At 36.4% G+C, this 23,498-nt stretch overlaps 1 protein-coding gene across 1 annotated transcript; it reads right to left on the bottom strand.

The window, feature by feature from the left end:
• Positions 1-14,260: 14,260 nt before the first annotated feature.
• Positions 14,261-23,154, bottom strand: LOC131866441 (uncharacterized; the record flags this gene model as incomplete). Its single annotated transcript, XM_059215455.1, has 4 exons — positions 23,092-23,154; positions 15,052-15,102; positions 14,350-14,457; positions 14,261-14,278 (listed from the first exon to the last, which is right to left on the bottom strand). Coding segments are annotated over exons 1-4 (240 nt in total), but the record flags the coding sequence as incomplete, so codon positions are not given.
• Positions 23,155-23,498: the final 344 nt, after the last annotated feature.

Raw genomic sequence — 23,498 nt, 5'->3', positions numbered from 1 at the left:
GGTCCTTGACACACTTCAAATATTAAATCTTGGATTTTACACCTAGAGGATGTAATGTGATAAAATGTGGAGAAAAATACTAGTTCATAGACATAGGGAAAATGCATTGTTTCAACACTTAGATTATTTCTTCAATCACCAGAATATGAAACTAAACTCAACCTTCTTCCAACTGATTTCCTAACCATGTAGACATAAAAAATATGATTGCATCAAAACATAAATTATTTATATCAACACATATCATCTATTTTGGACTTATATCCTACTACCTATGTACATTTGGACTATCTTCTATGTCCCAGACCAAACTAAAATGACACAATTGCTCTCAAATATCTAGTACAAAAAACATCAACTGATACATTTGTAAAGCGGAAAATCGCGGTCGAACCCTAGTTGTTCTCCCCTCTTCTGACTCCGAGGAGAGAGAAGGGAGGTTCGCTAGGATTCGATGGGTTTTCACTTAGGGGGAAGACTTTACATTCAAAAGAGGGGTTGAAACTCATAAGATTCAATCCCACACAATGTAAGATTGGATGCTAAATGGATTTCAAGGGTTAGGAAAGCAAGGCTACCCTCTTTTGTAAAGAATGTGCATAGAAGAATTAAGCTAAGCATGCATAGAAAGTGACAAAGATTCGCTTATAAACTGAGTTTAGGTTATAGGATGAAGCTGCGGACCTGGAATTAGCAGTAAAATGTCGATACGGCGCTATCCTGCAAATTTGAGCAAAAGTTGTCGGGACGATGGCGCCCGGCGCCACGGTCCTCCGAAAAATCCGTCAAACGAAGGGGGATCGGCTCGTCTCTGCACAAGGATTCCAGATCTTCAATTTCAGCCGCGTACCTGCAACCTACACACAGAAAAGCGAAGACGATTGGGGGGTTAGGGATTAGGGGTTTGCCTTTAGGTCAAACCCCGGTTTTGGAATTAACCAAGAAATGAGCAAGTGCTGTAAATGTAAATGACTGTAATGTAAAACAAGTACTAATACCTTGTTCTAAGGATGTTGGTATCCTTATGTGCGAAGGTTTAGATGTTGTATGTTGTAGTATGTAGTATGTTGTATGTAGCATGTAGTAAGTGATCTCCTCTTCAATGGTTGAATCCTTGTCTTGAATGCAACACTTAGCCTTGAATGGAGACTTGAAATGATTGATTGCTTGAATGCTTGAGTATAGTTTCCACGCTTTGTACACATATCCTCCTCATGCCAAATGAGAGAGAAAAATGTAGTTTATATACTTGTCAATTAGGGCTGATAGACTGATTTTCCCGACCTTAGGCCGACCAGGGAAGTATATTTCCAAATTGCAATCAAAAAGACCCGATATCACTTAGGAGACCGGGCCCAAAATAGGACCCAGGGACCAGGGCGCTGGGCGCCCTGGTCCTGAGGGACCAGGGCGCTGGGCGCTCTGGTCCCACCTCCGGGACAGCGGGGTGCAAGGAGGTTCAGGCCAAGGTGCTTGAAAAATGCAGTTTTTGGTGTCGTGAGCAAGTTTTGGGGTCTCCATTCAGGTTGCGTGTTGCGTCGCCATCGTGAAGACCAAAATGCAGTCAAAATTGCAAGTGTCGCAATTTTAGGATGCTACATTTAGCCCCCACTTTAGCGGGAGTATGTATGCTCATACTTCCGGTAAAGTACAAGGAAACAACATTAAAAGACTTTCACCACGTCAAGGAGGCAAGATACACCAAGCCCCCAGTGGACTAAGGATCTTACGACTTCGATTGACAAAGTAAAAGGGAAGATCACGAGGGAGAACCATGACTGTCAATAGTAAGGTTCCCTCACTATGAGTCATGTAAGAGAAATACCGAAAATTTTCAAGGCAAAGCTAAGTTCTCCAAGAAATTTTCAAGTATCGTGAAGGGATAGTCAGGGTGTATGCCCCCCTATGTTAAAGCGATCGCACGCACCTCAACGGGGGTGATTGTTTTAACGTAGTGATACACATAAGAAATGAGAAAGGAAAGGAGCACGTTATCGCAAGGATTTAGCCCCCAAGTGTGAGATAAACCCAAGGATAATAGACACAAAACACAAAGCACGAGGTGACTTCGCTTTCCTCGGGGTCAGTATGCTGTATGATAAGTCATGTATATATCATATGTATGTATGCATAATTGTTCTTCATTCCCCAATCAAGGAAGGTCACCTAGAAGAAGGGAACACATGTGTCTTTTGAGTCAACATGAGAGAGACCAAAGAGATCTCAATGCTTTGCATCGTCCTCAAGTAGACAACACTAAGGACGACAAATAGAAGAATGAAAATAACATATAGAAGAAGTAACGAAAGAGAGGAGGAAAGAATCTGCTATGCTAATGTAACTAGTCTAGCATGTCATCTACCCCCCGATCTTGCTGATCAATGTTTCGGGAAGGCAGGGAACACGCTAGAGGAGGAACATCCAACACAGCAGATGGAGCTATCACAAGGTCCAAACAAGGGCTATGTTCATGTTCCAAGCCACGTTGTTCTTGTCTAGGAGCTAGGATAAGTGCTTTAGAAAATTCATTAGATAGATGGTTATCAACATCAACAAGTTCATATTCACTATCAGAAGCAAGAGGAGTAACATTTTCATCATGCATAACATTTTCATCTATATCATCATCAAGATTTATAAAAATAGGATCTTTAACTCGCACAGGATCAAGACCATCATGCATCTTATGTTTAGGAGATTTAGGCTCAATATCCGGCTGAGGAGAAAATGGAATAATGCTTGTTGAAGGTGTTTTTGGAGATTGTAAATTTTGAGGAGCGGCTGCTTGAGCCCTAAGATGACGTTTTCGTCGGCATTCGCGTGCAGAACGATTACGTCTAGTCTTAGTAGGAAGTGGAGAAGATTGAGGAGGAGGAATGTTCTCATCCTTAGCACTTGGGTGTTTAGGTTGTGGTCTCTTAGGCTGGATAATAGGAGAAGAAGAAGGTCTCTTTTCTCTATAAAAGGTAGGAGGAGGAACTGCTCCATATAAAGGAGGAATTTTTGGTTTAGGGAGAAGACCAAGTCCATCATGACGAGGAGGTATAGGTCTACTCTTAGAAGATTTATCAGGCATAGACATAGTCACATCCATGGGGACGGGTTGGGAATCTTCTTGAGGAAAGACATTAGTTTTATCTTTCAAAGGAAGAATTTCCTTCTCAAGAATGATAGGAATGTCAAGTTTAGGTGTTCTGGGTTCACTTAAAGATAGGATCATATCTGTTTTCCACTTTTGATAAGATTTGAAAAGATGATCACTTCGCGGAGGAAGAGATTGGAATTGTTTAGGCCAAAAGTAATCAATAGGAACACTAGAGGTTCTTTCAGCTGGTTTAAAGAGACTATGATTGACAGTAACAACTTCACCATTATGGGGAAATTTCAAACACTTATGTATAGGAGAAGCAATAGCCTTCATGGAAGATAGCCAAGGATAGCCAAGCTTCACACGAAATTGTTCGGAAGAAGGAATAATAGCAAAGTTCACATCAAGAGATTTATTATGGACCTCAATAGGCAATGTAATAGAACCAATTGCAGGAGAAGAAAATGCATCAAATAGTTTCACAATCACATCTGTTTTGTCATAGATCACTTGATTCAATTGCAAAGTAAAAAGAAATTCTTCAGTAATAACATTAACCATGCACGAAGGATCAATAAGCACTCCACGACAAGGTGTATTTTTGACTTTTGCAACTATGTATAAAGGACCATCAGGTGCTCTAATGGTTTCACTAGAATCAAATGTGATGGAAGGTTCTTTAGGGATTTCTTGCTGCTCTACAAAGTTAATCACATTCGGAGTCATAGACACAAGACCATCAGATGAAAGAGAGGAATCATTAGCCTCAATCGCATTAGAGGTATGAGAGGTATGAGAAGGCAATGGATCAGTGAAAATCTGAAGATTTTGGTTAGGAGGAGCTACAGATGTGTTGCCTTTATCATTCACTCCAGAAACAAAAATAGTATTATTATCAATCAAATCTTGAATTTTACCCTTTAAAGAAAAACATTTTTCAGTATCATGACCAGGCTGACGATGAAAATGACAAAAAGCTTTGTGATCAAAATAAGGTGAAGTAATCTTTGCAGGATCAATTTGTCGTACAGGAGGAAGAGTAAGCACATTTTGTCCCAATAACTTATTCATAATATCATGCAATGATTCATTCAAAGGAGTATACTTTCTTTCTTTCTTGAAAAATTTAGAAATAGGAGGCACACCTGATGCTGCATTCACATTGTTGTTGATGATGTTTTCATTGAATTTGATGGAATCTCTGTTTGGTTTAAACTTCCCAAATGGTTGTTGACTGCTATCACCCTTATCACTCGGAGCCATAGGATGTGATTGTTCCATTTGACTCACAGTCAGTTGATAATTGTGAAGAGTGGCACACAACTATTGGAAAGAAGTAAACTCAGAAAACAGAAGTTTGTCTCGAATATCTTTTTGCAAATTAGAAATAAAGATTCTTTGAATATCATTATCAGGCACTGGAAAAGAAATTTGAGCATACAAATGCTTATATCTACCAATAAAATCAGTCACTTTTTCTTTAACACCTTGTTTACAATGCATTAAATCAATCAAAGTAACTTTAGGACTTATATTGTTTTGAAATTGTTGAATGAAAGCATTTGCAAGTTGTTCGAAAGAAGTAATAGAATAAGAAGGCAACGAGCAATACCATTGTAGGGCTTTGTCTCTTAATGTTCTAGTGAACAGTTTTGCAAGCAACCTTGAGTCATAAGCAAAATCAGTACAAATTGTTTGAAAAGTCTTAACATGTGTTAGAGGATCTCCTTTACCATTATAAAGCTCCAAATGCGGAATTTCAACATGTTTAGGAGGAATAACTCGAACAATATCAAGAGAAAGTGGGCTCGCAACATCAAATGTAGGCACACTAAACTTAGATTGATTCATAGAGGCAATTTGTTGCTGTAAAGAAGAGACAGTTTGTGCAAGATTGTTAATGGTCGCTTCAGTCGAAGAGTTCATATTAGGTGTGTTAGATTGAGATGGAGGTGTGATGTTATTGAAAGAAGGTAAAGAGTAAGGTGGTGGGACCCTATGATAGTCAACCATAGGGGATGATTGGATAGGAGGAACACTACAAGGAGGAATGGAATGGTTAAATGAATTGCCCCCTTGCGTCATGTTCATTTGTGAATATGTAATAGGAACATTCATTGAAGGAATGTACGAAGAAGTTGGATTGAATGAAGGAAGAGGATTAATTGAAGAAGAGGGAGGATTGCCCCCATGACTAGTGATCACAGGAGGAATGTCTTGTATAGAGGTAGCCATGATGTTTGATGTAAAGGTAGGTATACTAGCAATAGGAGTAGTCAAAGGAATAGAATGATTGACTTGTGTAGGAGGTTGTGTATAACCTAAAGATTCAGCACAACTCTTCATAGGCATCATATTCGAATCCACAATATGTGCGATACCACGCAAAACATCAATTCCATTCTTATCACTTTGAAGCATGCGTTTTAGACCCTCAATTAAAGGAAGAGCTTGACTATCGGGATACTCATGAGACATCCATTGGTGAAAATCGTCAAATTGGTTATCCAATTTGGAAAGTTGTTCAACGGAAACTTCATGGGGAGCTTCTTCATCATTAGGAGGATTAGAGGAATTACCCATATCCTCGTTAAAAAGGCTACTCAAATTAGGTTCCATCTCCTCGGTAGTTAAACCGCGGAAGGACTTAATTCTACGGCTTCGTCTAACGGGAATAGTGTAAGTAGGGCTTACTGTTGTAAAACTCATGCACTAGAGAGAGAGAAAAGATTTTGATCTTAGAGGTAGCAATTTTCAGTAAAACCAGCCAATCTTCCAGATTTAAGCTGTTAAATACAATCACAACAGTCTCCCGAAATTTCAGAAAAAATGTCCGGGACCGTGGCGCTCGGAGTGCAACACGGTCCTTGCAACTTTTTTCGAAATTTGCAGGGATGAAAGGTATGATGATTTTAGAGCTAATCTGAAAAAATTGAGGGATTTTACGATCTGTAGATAGGCCAAATTAAAGTTGCAATCTCAAAATTGAACCCTATCAAGATTGTCGAAAAATGCAAAATTTGAATTTTGAAAAAGAGAGGGAAACTGAAATTTTGAATTTTATGATTTTAGAGGGAATGTCAAAAGCAATGCAAATTTTGAAAATTAAAAATTGACTCAATTTCACGCAAAATTCAATTTTGAAAGCGGAAATCAAAGTTGTTGTAATTAAGCACTTAATTTCAAAAGTCATAAATTGCAAGAATTTGAATAAAGCACTGAAATTTCGAATGAATGTAGACACACTTTTTAGATTTATGATAATAAAAACGCAATTTTGACACAAAATTTGAATTTCGACAATTTTTGAATGATTAGGAGCCTTAGACCAAGCAATCGCAAGACCAACTTTGACTGTAATTTTGAAGGTGTTATAATTGATAAAATCAGCCAAAATTCTGGATTTTAGCAGAAAAACACAGTAAGATGTCGCTCTCGAAATTTCGGAAAAAATGTCGGGGACGATGGCGCTCGGAGTGCAACACGGTCCTCGCAACTTTTTTCCAAATTTTCAGGGATGAAGGATAATGTGATTTTATTGCGGAATCCAAAGTTACAGCTGATTTGGAGATGTTTTGATCAGTGAAATTGTCGGACAAAGGTTGAATCAAGAGGGTTTCAAAAATTAGGGTTTTGACTTTTAACCACTTAATTTTCAAAATTAAAGTACAGACATGAATTGATAATTTGTAATAGAAGGGCAGATCTGAAGCAAGCATTAACAATTAAACATTTCGCAAGTTCAATGTTCAAAAAGAAAATTTAGGGTTTTTATGCAATCACCTCTAAAATTTTGCAAAAGATCAAACATGGAAATGTAATCAACTTTTCAGATCTAAGCATGAAAAATCAGAAAGGATGTTCACGTCGGGTTCACCAAAATGTAAAGCAGAAAATCGCGGTCGAACCCTAGTTGTTCTCCCCTCTTCTGACTCCGAGGAGAGAGAAGGGAGGTTCGCTAGGATTCGATGGGTTTTCACTTAGGGGGAAGACTTTACATTCAAAAGAGGGGTTGAAACTCATAAGATTCAATCCCACACAATGTAAGATTGGATGCTAAATGGATTTCAAGGGTTAGGAAAGCAAGGCTACCCTCTTTTGTAAAGAATGTGCATAGAAGAATTAAGCTAAGCATGCATAGAAAGTGACAAAGATTCGCTTATAAACTGAGTTTAGGTTATAGGATGAAGCTGTGGACCTGGAATTAGCAGTAAAATGTCGATACGGCGCTGTCCTGCAAATTTGAGCAAAAGTTGTCGGGACGATGGCGCCCGGCGCCACGGTCCTCCGAAAAATCCGTCAAACGAAGGGGGATCGGCTCGTCTCTGCACAAGGATTCCAGATCTTCAATTTCAGCCGCGTACCTGCAACCTACACACAGAAAAGCGAAGATGATTGGGGGGTTAGGGATTAGGGGTTTGCCTTTAGGTCAAACCCCGGTTTTGGAATTAACCAAGAAATGAGCAAGTGCTGTAAATGTAAATGACTGTAATGTAAAACAAGTACTAATACCTTGTTCTAAGGATGTTGGTATCCTTATGTGCGAAGGTTTAGATGTTGTATGTTGTAGTATGTAGTATGTTGTATGTAGCATGTAGTAAGTGATCTCCTCTTCAATGGTTGAATCCTTGTCTTGAATGCAACACTTAGCCTTGAATGGAGACTTGAAATGATTGATTGCTTGAATGCTTGAGTATAGTTTCCACGCTTTGTACACATATCCTCCTCATGCCAAATGAGAGAGAAAAATGTAGTTTATATACTTGTCAATTAGGGCTGATAGACTGATTTTCCCGACCTTAGGCCGACCAGGGAAGTATATTTCCAAATTGCAATAAAAAAGACCCGATATCACTTAGGAGACCGGGCCCAAAATAGGACCCAGGGACCAAGGCGCTGGGCGCCATGGTCCTGGAGGACCAGGGCGCTGGGCGCTCTGGTCCCACCTCCGAGACAGCGGGGTGCAAGGAGGTTCAGGCCAAGGTGCTTGAAAAATGCAATTTTTGGTGTCGTGAGCAAGTTTTGGGGTCTCCATTCAGGTTGCGTGTTGCGTCGCCATCGTGAAGACCAAAATGCAGTCGAAATTGCAAGTGTCGCAATTTTAGGATGCTACAACATTAATGATCTTAATACATACTCCAATCATCCTCTTAATGACAACACATATTGTTAGACATCAGGTTGACATGAATGACAACACACACACACACAGATATATATATATATATATATATATATATATATATATATATATATATATATATATATATATATATATATATATATATATATATATATATATATATATATATATATATATATATATATATATATATATATATATATATATATATGAAGTGTGCACTGGTTGGGTGCACCTCGATGCATCACCCCCATGCACAATGACCTAACTGCACCGCAGTGCATGCACAATGCCTTGGATGCATTGGGGTGCATGCACACGTGGGCCTGGAGCACCCTGGTCCATGTTTGAGGCACCTTAGGTGCACGCTCGATGTTGCCCCGATGCACCCGAGTACACAGTGTCAGTGCACCTTGGTGTGCGGCCTCAAATATATATATATATATATATATATATATAGTACAGTCCAACATCTCTCCCCCTTTGACACCAAGGACAAATGGCATAATATGTGTTAACAATGTGATTTATTTCAAAATTCTCCCCCTTGGATGAAGATCCCTTAACAAAACTAATACTATGTACAAAAATCTTCAACTACATACCCAGAACTATAATCAACTGCAAAATTATACATTTAAAATGTCTATTTTATATACGCCTTAGTAGCTTCGTAGAAGGGAGTATACCCCTATAATTCACCTTAAGATCAAAATGAGTGGTATCCCATGTAGCCTTTGCTGAGACAAGAATTTGAATTTGGCATTCAAATTGTATGTACAAGTCCTCAACAAAATCAACATTATCAAGTACCTTCATATTCTGCTCAATTAGCTCAACTCCTCTCAAAACGTTAGACAGAGAATCCAACCTTAGATCTACCAATTCCCTCAGCATACAAAATTATTTCTTGATTTGGTCTCTTTGCTCCTACAACAAAGAGAGTTGCACATGAATTATTTATATTTGCACTCTGATGGAGTCATCCTTATCCTTCCAAAGGTCATATGTACTGGACAATTGAAATTTATGTGATTCAATTGAGTCAATTTGATCTTTGATACTTTTTGTGGAGTTTGACCACCTTAATAAAAATTAATATAGAGTGTAGCATCATCAACACAATCCTTAAATTTCTTTATATTCCTCTGTAATGTATTGTGTGCATTAGCACACCTATCAAAAACTTCAACCATTATCATATCATCGATTTTTCTTAAGGTTTCATCTTTTGTTTTCTTCTCTACATGAGGTGAATGATCCTTAAAGAAATCCATTAATAGATTCAATTGTTTTTATAGAGATAAATATGCATCAATGTCTACCTCCAATAAGCCCTCATGAATTATCTTTAATGCATCATCAATGAGACTTGCATTCTTCACTTGCTCTAGCAAAAAATCCTTCCTAGTAGATGCATGCAATATATCACCCAATTGAAACTTGTGAAGTGGTGAAATGTTTGATAAATCTATCTACCCCTCATGTGTTGGTATCTACAATAATTGTGGGCTTACCAGAGGGTCAAACTGCATTTGGAGTCCTAAGAGGTCTTTAAAAGAGTCACTATCATCTATACTGTTGGAAGAAGCCTATTGCTTCTTATTTGTCTCTTATGGCACATTCTAAACATTCCATTTAGTATCCTTTCGATGATTTTTTTCTTCCTTTTCCTCTCCACCACTAACTTTTTCAATATTATCCTTCTCCTTTTCTCCTTTTCTAAAATTTGTGTTCCCTTCAACGCCTTTATTCTCATTGTTCTTTTCAACTTCCACATTTTTTGTTTTCTCTTTACTTCATGCACTTTCTTCATTACCAATATTCTCTAGAATATTTTGCTCTACACTTTGACCAACATTGCTCGGAGGAGGAGAACTCTCTGCATTCCCTTTCTCTACATCAAGTGCATCCATATTTGACTTCTCTAGATAAGGATTCACCTTTCTTGGCTCAACATCATCACCTATCTCTTACACCGGTTCACCAACAATAGATGCATCAAGGTCTTGAGCAGCTATATTAGGGAATTATTCTAAGTTTGTATCAAGAGGAACTTGTTCTTCTGCAATTACTTCTCCTTCCTTCATCTCCTTTAGTAATTTTGCAGTAAATTTTTATGTCTCCTTCTAAATTATATCTTTATCTTCTTCACTTATACTCATTAGAGTATTCACCCTCTACTTTGTTCTCAATTCTTGTGATTGTCTCTATGCAAATTTTGTTATTTCATCTTCAGACAATGTACGACCAACTTGTTTGATTTCTTCTTCTATAATCTTTGCCTCAAGTTTTACAACTTCATCTCTCTTCTCCATCAAAACATCTGCAAGGCACTCTAGAATTTGGTCAAAAAAATCGCTCACAGTTAGGTTACACTTCATCATGTACATAATGATTGTCTTCTATATGATCTCCTTAGAGTACAATGGTACATCCCGATACAATTTGTCAATTTGTTCTAATGCCCAATGGAATTCAATTGTATTCAAAATTGCATCTAGGCTGAAGGGGTCTTATTTTGTTGACCCTAAAGGAGTCTTCTTTTAGAGCTACCGCTAGACACCTAAAATTGTCCTTACTTAAAAATAAATAAATGTTTATTATTTATTTAATTATTTTACAATGATATCCTCTATTAATTAAATAATTTTTTATTTATGTAATTAATTCATTAACCTCTTATTTCAAAATTAAACAAATATTTATTATTTGTTTAATCTCACGTATTTCATAAATTAAATAATATTTATATTTATTTAATTTATCTTTTGCTCTTTTCCTCTATTAATTAAATAGATACTTTTATTTATTTAATTAATTCATTATCCTCTTCTTTTTTATCCTATCCCTTAAACTTTTCACCTACCACTTAATCTCCTCCCTTCATCTTTACCTACCCTTCAAAACCCTTCATTCTCTTCGAGATGATTCTTCTTCTTCTTCTTCTTCTTTGTATATCCCAAGCTTGTGGTGTCATCATACCCATGTTTTTGGAGCATTTTGAACCCATTGCCATACTGATCTAGAGGTAATTTGGGTACTGTCATGTCATCTTCTTCTCTGTATATCCAATGATTGACATCTTCATTCAGATATTCTTCTTGTAAATCACCCCATCTAAGGAAAGAGCATGAGTCTGAGTATCTGACAATTTCCTTTCCTTTGTCTTGTTTCATTACTACATTTTGAGGTTTCCCAAAAGACCTAGGCGACAGGGACAACAGTTTTCCAATTGAGGCACTTGAAATAGAATACTCTCCACAACCAATATCTTTTATCTATAAAGAAGATGTTGTAGGCACATTCTTCTATAATTTTATGATTGTCAATGACTCCATTTGTGTAGGTAGAGGTGCTACTTGATTAATCGGTACCCGATTATCCACACTTTCTTTTAAGTAATTATAGTGTTGAAATGGATTTGGATCACATTTTATGGTGATTTCAATGTCATTATACGGGAATTTGACACATTGATGAAATGTCGATGGAACGGCTTGCATGGTGTGAATCCATGGGCGGCCCAATAACATGTTGTATCCTAGTTCTTTGTCCAACACTTGAAAAGCGACCTCTATTGTTATAGGTCCTATTTGTACTAGTAGCATTACTATACCTTTTGAGGGACATTCTTCATCATCATATGCTTTGATATTTATTCTCTTTGATAAATAAATATGAAGCTCAGAATATCCCAATTCCTTAACCAGCTTTAAAGTTCAAATGTTGGGACCTGCTCCTCCATCTATGAGTACTCTTATGACTCTTCTCTTATGTATGTAAGCTTCTATATGTAGCGGGTCATTATGGAGAATTATATCACTAGGAACATCTTGTTTTGTGAATGCAATGTGGGTGCCCTATGCCAAATTCCCTACCATGGATTGGAAGGCATTTTCATCTATATCTCTGTCCACTACTGAATCTTGAAGCACTTTGTCCAGAATGGCTTTATGAGTGGGTGAAATATGCAAGAGTTCAAAAAGTGATATCTGTGCCAGGGTTTTCTTGAGTTGCTCAAGAACATAATAAGTCCCTACTGCTGGTGGTAGGTTTGGTGGTACTCCTTGTAAAGTTACCTTTGATTTGTGAATAACTAATGCACAATCTCTGTCTCTGGGAGTTATTGTGATTGTAGCCACTGTTTCATCTCTTGTGCCAGAACTGTCTATACCATATGCTATGTTGACAAGGTTTATGTTATATCCCTCCTTATAGTCTTCATGTGTAAGTTTGACATCCATGATATGTGCTATAAGTTCATCTTCAAACCATCTTGAATGAAATGGTTCGTCATTCCCCCAGTCCATGAGATAGAGATTTATGTGTTCATCATATTTCTATGCCTTTGACATCATATTTCGGTGCCTTTGACAGCATGTAAATTTGGTTATCATCTTTGTGAATGTCTAGATATTGCTCATCTTTATCAACTGTTTCTTGTGAATCATCTTTTACTATATCTCCTGAGCTAATGGCATGAATAGTATAGTAGTATGAGGCATTTGTGTAGTTAGTTGTATTATCTTGTGTTCTTGATGTAGTAGCCTTCCCTTTGTCATGTTTATCAAATGGATCCTTAAAGATTGTGTGATTCGTGTTTGCTGAAGTTTTATCAGTATCAATCGTGATGTCACCTTGATCGATCATATCTTGTACCAAGTTTTTCAACTTATAGCAACTTGCCATTTTGTGACCTTTAGTACGATGATAATCACATAAATCATTATCATTCCACCATGTACGTTTGAAAGGACCTGTTTCATATACTCTTATTTCCAGCAAAGTGATCATGTTTGTATGTATTAACTTTTTTAGCGTTGATTCAATGGGTTCCCCTAGAGGTATGCAATTTCTTCTTGGAGCATTTACCCTTGGATATTTTATGTTCATATTTTGCACAGTGTTCACGTTTGTTGAGACAATGTTATTCCTCATATGTGGATTTAATGATTTCCTTGTGCCTTGTAAAGATAAAACCAGTTGAGTTCTATTCACCGTACGGGCGTCTACAACACCATCGTTGGTCACATTTTTGTTTTTCGACCAAAATTTCTATTTTTCATTGTTGTTGTTGTTGTCATACTTAATGAGACCTTGTTCCACTAGTCCTTTCTCACACTTGAGGGCTTTGTTTATGGAATAATAGTCTTGCACCTCCTATAGAGATCTCTCCATCGTTGTATGAAGGATGTGAATATTTTATTCTCATATTTTTTCGTGGTGCACAAGTCCATCAAAGTGACTGGGGTTTCAATGTTACATGAAATTTTGTAGTGAAGTGTTCAGCTAATTCTCCCCATGATGTAATAGTTAGTGGTAAATGTGAAAACCACTCTAAGGTTGGACCTCCCAAACTTTTAGTAAAAAGTCTCATTAGGTAAGTGTCTTCAGTTGCAACCTCTATGCATGTCGTAAAAAACTATCTGATGTGGTCTCTAGGATCACATTTCCCTCGATATCTGTCGAATTTCAGTGTTTCAAAATATGGCAGGAATTCAATGGTACATCCCGATACAATTCATCAATTTGTTCTAATGCCCAATGGAATTCAATTGCATTAAAAATTGCATCTAGGCTGAAGGGGTCTTATTTTGTTGACCCTAAAGGAGTCTTCTTTTAGAGCTACCGCTACACACCTAAAATTGTCCTTACTTAAAAATAAATAAATGTTTATTATTTATTTAATTATTTTACCATGATATCCTCTATTAATTAAATAATTTTTTATTTATGTAATTAATTCATTAACCTCTTATTTCAAAATTAAATAAATATTTATTATTAGTTTAATCTCACGTATTTCCTAAATTAAATAATATTTATATTTATTTAATTGATCTTTTTAATTAATTAATTCATTATCCTCTTCTTTTTAATCCTATCCCTTAAACTTTTCACCTACCACTTAATCTCCTCCCTTCATCTTTACCTTTCACCTACCACTTAATCTCCTCCCTTCATCTTTACCTACCCTTCAATCCTATTGATTACTTCTTCTTCTTCTTCTTCTACTTCTTCTTCTTCTTCTTCTTCTTCTTCTTCTTCTTTACCTTTCACCTACCACTTAATCTCCTCCCTTCATCTTTACCTACCCTTCAATCCTATTGATTACTTCTTCTTCTTCTTCTTCTTCTACTTCTTCTTCTTCTTCTTCTTCTTCTTCTTCTTCTTCTTCTTCTTCGTCTTCTTCGTCGTCTTCTTCTCCTCCCTTCATCTTTACCTACCCTTCAATCCTATTGATTACTTCTTCTTCTTCTTCTTCTTCTACTTCTTCTTCTTCTTCTTCTTCTTCTTCTTCTTCTTCTTCTTCTTCGTCTTCTTCGTCGTCTTCTTCTTCGTCGTCGTCTTCTTCTTCGTCGTCTTCTTCGTCGTCTTCTTCGTCGTCGTCTTCTTCGTCGTCTTCTTCGTCGTCGTCTTCTTCGTCTTCGTCGTCTTCTTCGTCGTCTTCTTCGTCGTCTTCTTCTTCTTCTTCGTCGTCTTCGTCTTCTTCTTCTTCGTCTTCTTCTTCTTCTTCTTCTTCTTCTTCGTCGTCTTCTTCTTCTTCTTCGTCGTCTTCTTCTTCTTCGTCGTCGTCTTCTTCTTCTTCGTCGTCGTCTTCTTCGTCTTCGTCGTCGTCTTCTTCGTCGTCGTCTTCTTCTTCTTCGTCGTCGTCTTCTTCGTCTTCGTCATCGTCTTCTTCGTCTTCGTCGTCGTCTTCGTCGTCTTCGTCGTCTTCGTCGTCGTCTTCTTCTTCTTCTTCTTCTTCGTCGTCGTCTTCTTCTTCTTCTTCTTCTTCTTCTTCTTCTTCTTCTTCTTCTTCTTCTTCGATATTTATTCTCTTTGATAGATCAATATGAAGCTCAAAATATCCCAATTTCTTAACCAACTTTAAAGTACAAATGCTGAGACCTGCTCCTCCATCTATGAGTACTCTTATTTCTCTTCTCTTATGTATGTAAGCTTCTAGATGTAGCGGGTCATTATGGAGAATTATATCACTAGGAAAATCTTGTTCTGTGAATGCAATGTGAGTGCCCTGTGCCAAATTCCTGTTAGCATTTTCACAAAAGGAGTTTGTTAGCACTTCAGTAAGTTTGTTGGTATGAGGATATTGAGAAGGTTGTTGGAGATTATTGATATAACTGAAGAAGGATGATTACTGTCTTAATAATATTATTTTGTCATTGATGTCAAGAAATTGATTTTCTGATTCAGTATGATGGTTCCATATCTTAATGAGTATGTTTTGATGAGTATTAAGAGGTCGGTAAGTGACACAGAAAGAATGTGATAATGAAGGGGAATAATAAGTTATTCAGTGGGCAACTATTACCGAGTTAGACAATGATGAGATCATGTTGTTTTGATTGTTTTGATATCCTACATATGTTGTTGATTATAAGTTTAATACTGTACTATGTCACCGAGCAAACAACCTAGTCGGTAAACCCTAAGGTTATCGATATCGGTTAAAGAAGGCAGAATGTCTACTGAGTGAATTTCAATATTAACCGAGTAACAACCGAGTTATAACAGAATGCATTGGATGAATAAAAGCATTATTTAATGAAGGATGTTGATGAGCTGGAGATGAATAAATGATTGGTATGTGATGCAAGAAGTTTCTTGAGGATCTACGACATCAGAAAATCAAGAGGAAGATCTACAACATAGATTGAACCGCAATAAACTAGCACAAGTTCCAAGGAAGGAATGCAAGTTCCAAGGCGAGGTAAAATGTTTTCAAATCAAAGGATACATTGAACCTAGTCAAGTTTGATGATTTGATGGCTAAGATTGATCATGGGAAATGTGATCAAGGAGATTAAGCGGTTAGAAATTGTTTATAAATAAGGAATTATTGATGAACAATGCATGCAGGCAAATGTATGCATAATGATGCTATAGTAATGTTTACCAAGCACAGAAGCTTGAAGATCTGATTGAAGAACAGATTGAGAAGCCCAGCAAGCCCAACAAGGGACAAGATAAGTCTTATGACAAGATTGTTTTGAGCAAATAGAATCTGCTTTAGCATTTTAGATGTGAAGTTGCAGATATATTTTATTACTGTTATTTATTTCCTAAGTGACAGGAAATCTCTTAACCGAGTGGACTTAACAGTCTTATTTGTAAACCCTTTAGCAAGGTAACATTCTAAATGAGTGTTTGAAATCCTTTGACAAGGTCACTTCTAGCAAAGTGCAAGACTCTAACAAGTTTGAGGGAAATCCCTTAACCGGTTCACATCTAGCAATGTGTTTGTAATATTTAACAATATTAGCTTTTAACCGAGCATACTCTAGAAGGGTATATTTCTTAGTGGGTCCGAAATCCCATAGTGGTTTTTCCCTATTTGGGTTTCCACATTAAATCTGGCGTTAAATGTGTTATGATGTTTTAAGTGTATCTGTTTGTGAGTATTGAATGATTTACAGTCATAGTTGCATATCAGTAAAGGCTACCGTGGTTGAATCTGGTGAATATATTGTATAGTGAAGTTTTTATGATTCACCCCCCCTCTCATCTTAACTAACAATTGGTATAAGAGCTTTGGACTCTGGAAGAAAATTTTAAAGGTACTTGAGGCAAGATCTGAATATGTAGAAAAGGGATGCACCAAAGCTGAACAGGTCAATTTTCTCCACATGGCAGAAAAGGATGAAGCTGCATTTATCAGGAATTGGAGAATATGCAACATATTATTTGGAGAATGATTACATAGCACCTAGCACCAACCTGATGAAAATGGAAGAGATAAAGGCAGAGCAAGAACATATTCAAGCTATGATTGAAATAACATATGCATTAGCCGACTCAGAGTTTAATGATCTAGAAGGTTGCAATGATGCCAAAGCAATATGGACCAAGCTTATATCTGTGTATGGTGGTGATGAACATGTTCAAAGAGAAAAAGTAGACAGTCTAAGAGGTCAACTTGAATCCATGAGAATGAATGAAGGTGAGAACATAACCCAATAAAATACAAGGTTAAAGGAAATTGTCAATCAAATCAAAGGAGCAGGAGGAACTATTGAAGAAAAGGATGTAACAAGTAAGTTGCTTAGAACACTTCTACTTGCTTATGCCATTCGAGTCTCTACAATCAATGAATTAAGGTCTATGCCAAACATGTCAGTCTCTTTGGATGCTACTATCAGTAAGCTACATGCATTTGAGTTAAGTAATTTTGATAACAGTGGGTCCTCGGTAAATAAAGTTGAATCTGCATTATGTTCTTTTCATATTGGTGAATCTGATGATTGCAATGATAGAATGCATAAGTATACTGAAGGAAATCATAGTGGAGCAAGTGAAAGATTTCACAAAAACATGGAAGAGGTACACAATATGAAGAAATCAAAAAGCAAGAAGAGTTTGAAGCATTATTAGCCAGAAGGTTACCGAGAGGCAAAGGTAAGTATAAAGGAAAATTACCTTTAAAATGTTTCAATTGTGAGAGAATAGGAAATATGGCTTCTAACTGTCTTGACAAAGAATCTAGTGAAAAGAGAGAATACCGAGATGACAGACAAAAAGACAACCAATACAAAGGACACTGAGACTTCAGAAGGAAAGATAGAAAGACATGCCTAGTAGCTGATGAGGAATCCAACGATGATAAATCTGATGGGACTGATACAAAGGAAGTTGTTTATGTGGCTATCAAAGATGGATCAGATGAAGAAAGGTATGAAGAAAAAGCCCTAATATCTCACATAAATAAAAATGATTCTTGCATCATAGATAGTGGATGCTCACATCACAAGACAGGTGATAAACACAAGTTTGTTAAATTAGAAGACTATGATGGAGGTTATGTAAGATTTGGTAATGATGCACCATGTCCGGTGAAAGGTAAAGGATCTATAACACTTCTTGACAATGCTAAATGTGATGATGTATACTGGGTTGAAGGTTTGAAATACAATTTGTTTAGTGTAGCATAGCTAAACAATATAGGATACCGAATAGAATTCCAGAAGGGATGTGTCAAAGTTCATGACAAACATGGAAAGCTGGCTGCTACTGGGACACAAACAAAAGGTAATACATTTCATCTTGACTCAACTCGGAACAATTGTCTGTATGCTAAACTAGAAGATGCCTAGTTATGGCATAAAAGGTTTTGTCATGTAAATTTTGATAATCTGATCAAAATACATAAGAAGCACCGAGTAAGAGTTCTACCGAGCTTGGAAAAACCTAAGAATGTTATGTGTCAAGGATGCCAGATGGGTAAGATGACAAAGTCAAGCTTTACAAGTAAGTCCTACACTTCTAAAGGAATTTTAGATCTAGTGCACACTGATCGTTGTGGTCCTATGAAAGTTCAAAGTTATTATGGAGATAAATACTTCATATTATTTGTGGATGATTACTCAAGAATGATGTCAGTTATGTTTTTAAAAGAAAAATCAGAAGCCTTTCAAATGTTCAAATGGTATAAGGCTAGAGTTGAAAAAGAAATAGGAAGATAGTTGAAATGTCTAAGATCTGATAGAGGAGGAGAGTTCACTTCTGATGAATTTAACCTATTTTGCAATGATCATGGTATAAAGAGACAAGTGTCTGCACCGAGAACACCTCAGCAAAATGGAATAGCTGAAAGAAGAAACAGATCAATTGTAGATTGTGCCAGAACCCTGATGATAGAAAAGAGGGTACCTCAAACATTTTGGAGAGAAGCAATCAACACTGCAGTTTACACCCTGAACTGAGTACAACTGAAGAAAGGAACTTTGAAGACACCATATGAAATTTGGTATGATAAGAAACCCAATGTAAGTTATTTTAAAATCTTTGGAAGTAGATGTTATGTTCACAAAGATGACAGAAATGGAAAGTTTGATTAGAAAAGCAAGGAAGGAACATTTCTTGGTTATTCTTCTAGAAGTAAAGCATTTAAATGTCTGATCAAATCATCTAATAAAATAGTAGAAGTGCAAATGTGAAAATTGATGAATTTGCATAAAGAAATGATGAAGGAAATTCCAAAGAACCAGAAAATTATGAAGAATTTGTTTATGTTCAACCGAGAAGTCCTACCGAGAAAGTTGTTGAAGAAAATGAAGATAATATCTAGTTATCGAGTGATGAAGAAGATCATACAAAGCATACCAAGCCCATATTAGCCAAATATGTCAGAAGAAATCATGCATCAAGTCAGATTATAGGAGATAAGGATGATCCAGTGATGACAAGGAACAAACTGAGACAAAACACATGTCTGCTATCTGAATTTGAACCGAGGATAGTAAAAGAGGCATTTAACAATGAAGATTGGGTAAATGCTATGACAGAAGAGATTGATCAAATCAAGAAGAATGAAACATGGACATTGGTCCCAAGACTGAAGGACAAAAATGTAATCGGTACAAAGTGGATTTTTCAGAAACAAGCTAAATGAAAAAGGTGAGGTCATTCGGAACAAAGAAAGACTAGTTTGCAAAGGATATGCTCAAGAAGAAGAAATTAATTATGGTGAGACTTTTGCACCTGTGGCTAGACTTGAGGGAGTAAGAACATTGTTGGCATATGCTGCTTACAAAAATTTCAAGGTATATCAAATGGATGTTAAATCTACATTTTTTAATGGTATACTAGAAGAATAAGTTTATATTGAACAACCTGAAGGATTTATTGAAGACAAGAATAAAGATCAGGTATGTAAGCTAAACAAAGCATTATATGGTTTAAAGCAAGCACCTAGAGCATGGTATGAAAGACTGCTCTCTTATTTGATCAAGATTGGATTTATAAGGACAAGTGAAAACAACAACATGTATATGAAAAATGATGAAAACAATGGTATACTACTTTCAACCATATTTGTTGATGATATTATTTTTTGTGGAAATGACTCCTTATGCAAGAACTTTGGATATGAAATGTGCAAAGAATTTGAGATGTCATTAACCAGTGAAATAAAGTATTTTATAGGTTTGTAGATACTACAAATGAAAAATAAGATTTTCATTACTCAATCCAAGTATATAAAGGAAATCTTGAAGAAATTTGGAATGGAAGATTCTAAACCTGTAAGCACTCCTACGACTACCAATTGTAAACTATCAAAGAGTGATGAATTTGCATCTGTTGATGAGACACTTTACCGATCTATGATTGGAAAGCTGCAATATGTGGTTCACAGTAGGCCAGATATAGCACATGCAGTAGGTATAGTTGCAAGATTTTCTGTAGATCTCAAAGAAACTCATTTGACAGCAATCAAGAGAATTTTGAGATACCTGAGAGGCACTGAAGATTATGGCTTAGTGTATCAAAAGAGAAATGTTTTTGACTTAAAAGTCTATACTGATGCTGATTGGGTAGGAAACATTGATGACAGAAAAAGCACAAGCGGTGGAGCTTTCTTTTTGGGAGATAGACTAGTAAGTTGGCTTAGCAAGAAACAAGGATGCATTTCACAGTCAACAATTGAAGCTGAATATGTCGCTGCAGCATTGAATTGTACCAATATAGCATGGATCAAACAACTGTTGGAAGGTATGAATGAGAAAGTTATCAAGCCAGTAACTATATTATGTGATAATACTAGTGCCATTAACATTTCAAAGAATCCAATAATGCACTCAAAGACAAAGCATATCTCTATAAAGTATCATTATCTCAGAGAAGAAGTTCAAGAGAAGAAAGTTGTGCTGGAATATATCAGTTCAAAGGAACAAATAGTAGATATTTTCACAAAGCTATTGCCAAGGGACACTTTTGAGTATCTCAGAAGTTAGTTAGGGTTCCTACCCCTATCTAGTACTCACTGACAAAGTTCAGTGAAAGCATCAATTCTATGAATCTAAAGGATAACTATTTATGAGTTGATGCTCCTTTACACACTTTAGGAGGTTGCCTAAAGTTGTACAAGAAAAGTGATTCAAGACAAAGATGTTCTGACCGTGAATGAGACTGTAAGGAAAATTACTTCACAAAGGAAGAAATCATGAATTAGTTTTTCTTTTTGGCATTGTTGTCAAAGGGGGAGAAAACTAATTTGTAAGGAACTAACATAAGAAGCTAGGAGAAGACTAATGATTGAGGGAGAATTCTAGAAAATTTCAGAGAAGTTTAAGCAACAATCCGAATCCGAATCAATTGAAATAAATCAAGTTGGTATTGCCATTAAAGTTGGTTTTGCCATCAATGCCAAAGGGGGAGATTGTTAGCATTTTCACAAAAGGAGATTGTTAGCACCTCAGTAAGTTTGTTGGTATGAGGATATTGAAAAGGTTGTTGGAGATTATTGATATAACTGAATAAGGATGATTACTGTCTTAATAATATTATTTTGTCATTGATGTCAAGAAATTGATTTTCTGATTCAGTATGATGTTGCCATATCTCAATGAGTATGTTTTGATGAGTATTAAGAGGTCGGTAAGTGACATAGAAAGAATGTGATAATGAAGAGGAATAATAAGTTATTCAATGGGAAACTATTACCGAGTTAGACAATGATTAGATCATGTTGTTTTGATTGTTTTGATATCCTACATATGTTGTTGATTATAAGTTTAATACTGTACTATGTCACCGAGCAAAAAACCTAGTCGGTAAACCCTAAGGTTATCGATATCAGTTAAAGAAGGAAGAATATCTACCGAGTGAATTTTAGTATTAACCGAGTAACAACCAAGTTATAACAGAATGCATTGGATGAATAAAAACATTATTTAATGAAGGATGCTGATGAGTTGGAGATGAAGAAATGATTGGTATGTCGTGCAAGAAGTTTGTTGAGGATCTACAACATCGAAAAATCAAGAGGAAGATCTACATCACAGATTGAACCGTAATAACCTAGCACAAGTTCCAAGGAAGGAATACAAGTTCCAAGGCAAGGTAAAACGTTTTCAGATCGAAGGATACATTGAACCTAGTCAAGTTTGATGATCTGATGGCTAAGATTGATCATGGGAAATGTGATCAAGGAGATTAAGCGGTTAGAAATTGTTTATAAATAAGGAATTGTTGATGAACAATGCATGCAGGCAAATGTATGCACAATGATGCTACAGTAATGTTTACCAAGCTTAGAAGCTTGAAGATCTGATTGAAGAACAGATTGAGAAGCCCAACAAGCCCAACAAGGGACAAGATAAGTCTTATGACAAGATTGTTTTGAGCAAATAGAATCTGCTTTAGCATTTTAGATGTGAAGTTGCAGATCTATTTTATTACCATTATTTATTTTGTAAGTGATAGGAAATCTCTTAACAGAGTGGACTTAACAGTCTTATTTGTAAACCCTCTAGCAAGGTAACATTCTAAATGAGTGTTTGAAATCCTTTGACAAGGTCACTTCTAACAAAGTGCAAGACTCTAACAAGTCTGAGGGAAATCCCTTAACCGGGTCACATCTAGCAATGTGTTTGTGATCTTTAAAAGGATTATCTTTTAATCGAGCATACTCTAGAAGGGTATATTTTTTAGTGGGTCCGAAATCCCACAGTGGTTTTTCCCTATTTGGGTTTCCATGTTAAATCTGGTGTTGAATGTGTTATGATGTTTTAAGTGTATTTGTTTATGAGTATTGAATGATTTACAGTCATAGTTGCATATCAATAAAGGCTACCGAGGTTGAATCTGGTGAATATATTGTATAGTGAAGTTTTTATGATTCACCCCCCCCCATCTTAACTAACAATTACCTGCCATGGATTGGAAGGCATTTTCATCTATATCTCTGTCCACTACTGAATCTTGAAGCACTTTATCCAGAATGGCTTTATGAGTGGTGGAAATATGCAAGAGTTCAAAAAGTGATATCTGTGCCAGGGTTTTCTTGAGTTGCTCAAGAACATTATAAGTCCCTACTGCCGTGTGGTAGGTTTGGTGGTACTCCTTTTAAAGTTACCTTTGATTTGTGAGTAACTAATGCACAGTCTCTGTCTCTGGGAGTTATTGTGATTGTAGCCATTGTTTCATCTCTTGTGCAGGAACTATCTGTACCATATGTTGTGTTGTCAAGGTTTATTTTATATCCCTCCTTATAATCGTCATGTGTAAGTTTGACATCCATGATATGTGCTATAAGTTTATCTTCAAACCAACTTGAATGAAATGGTTCGTCATGCCCCCAGTCCATGAGATAGAGATTTTTGTGTTCATCATATTTCGGTGCCTCTGACAGCATGCAAATTTGGTTATCATTTTTGTGAATCTCTAGTTATTGCTCATCTTTATCAAGTGTTTCTTGTGACTCATCTTTTACTATATCTCCTGAGCTAATGGCATGAATAGTATAGTAGTATGAGACTTTTG

This window comes from Cryptomeria japonica, chromosome 2 (assembly GCF_030272615.1).
Source record: "Cryptomeria japonica chromosome 2, Sugi_1.0, whole genome shotgun sequence".
NCBI lineage: Eukaryota > Viridiplantae > Streptophyta > Pinopsida > Cupressales > Cupressaceae > Cryptomeria > Cryptomeria japonica.
Note: the sequence above shows the minus strand (reverse complement) of the source record. Positions and strands in the feature narration are given on the sequence as shown.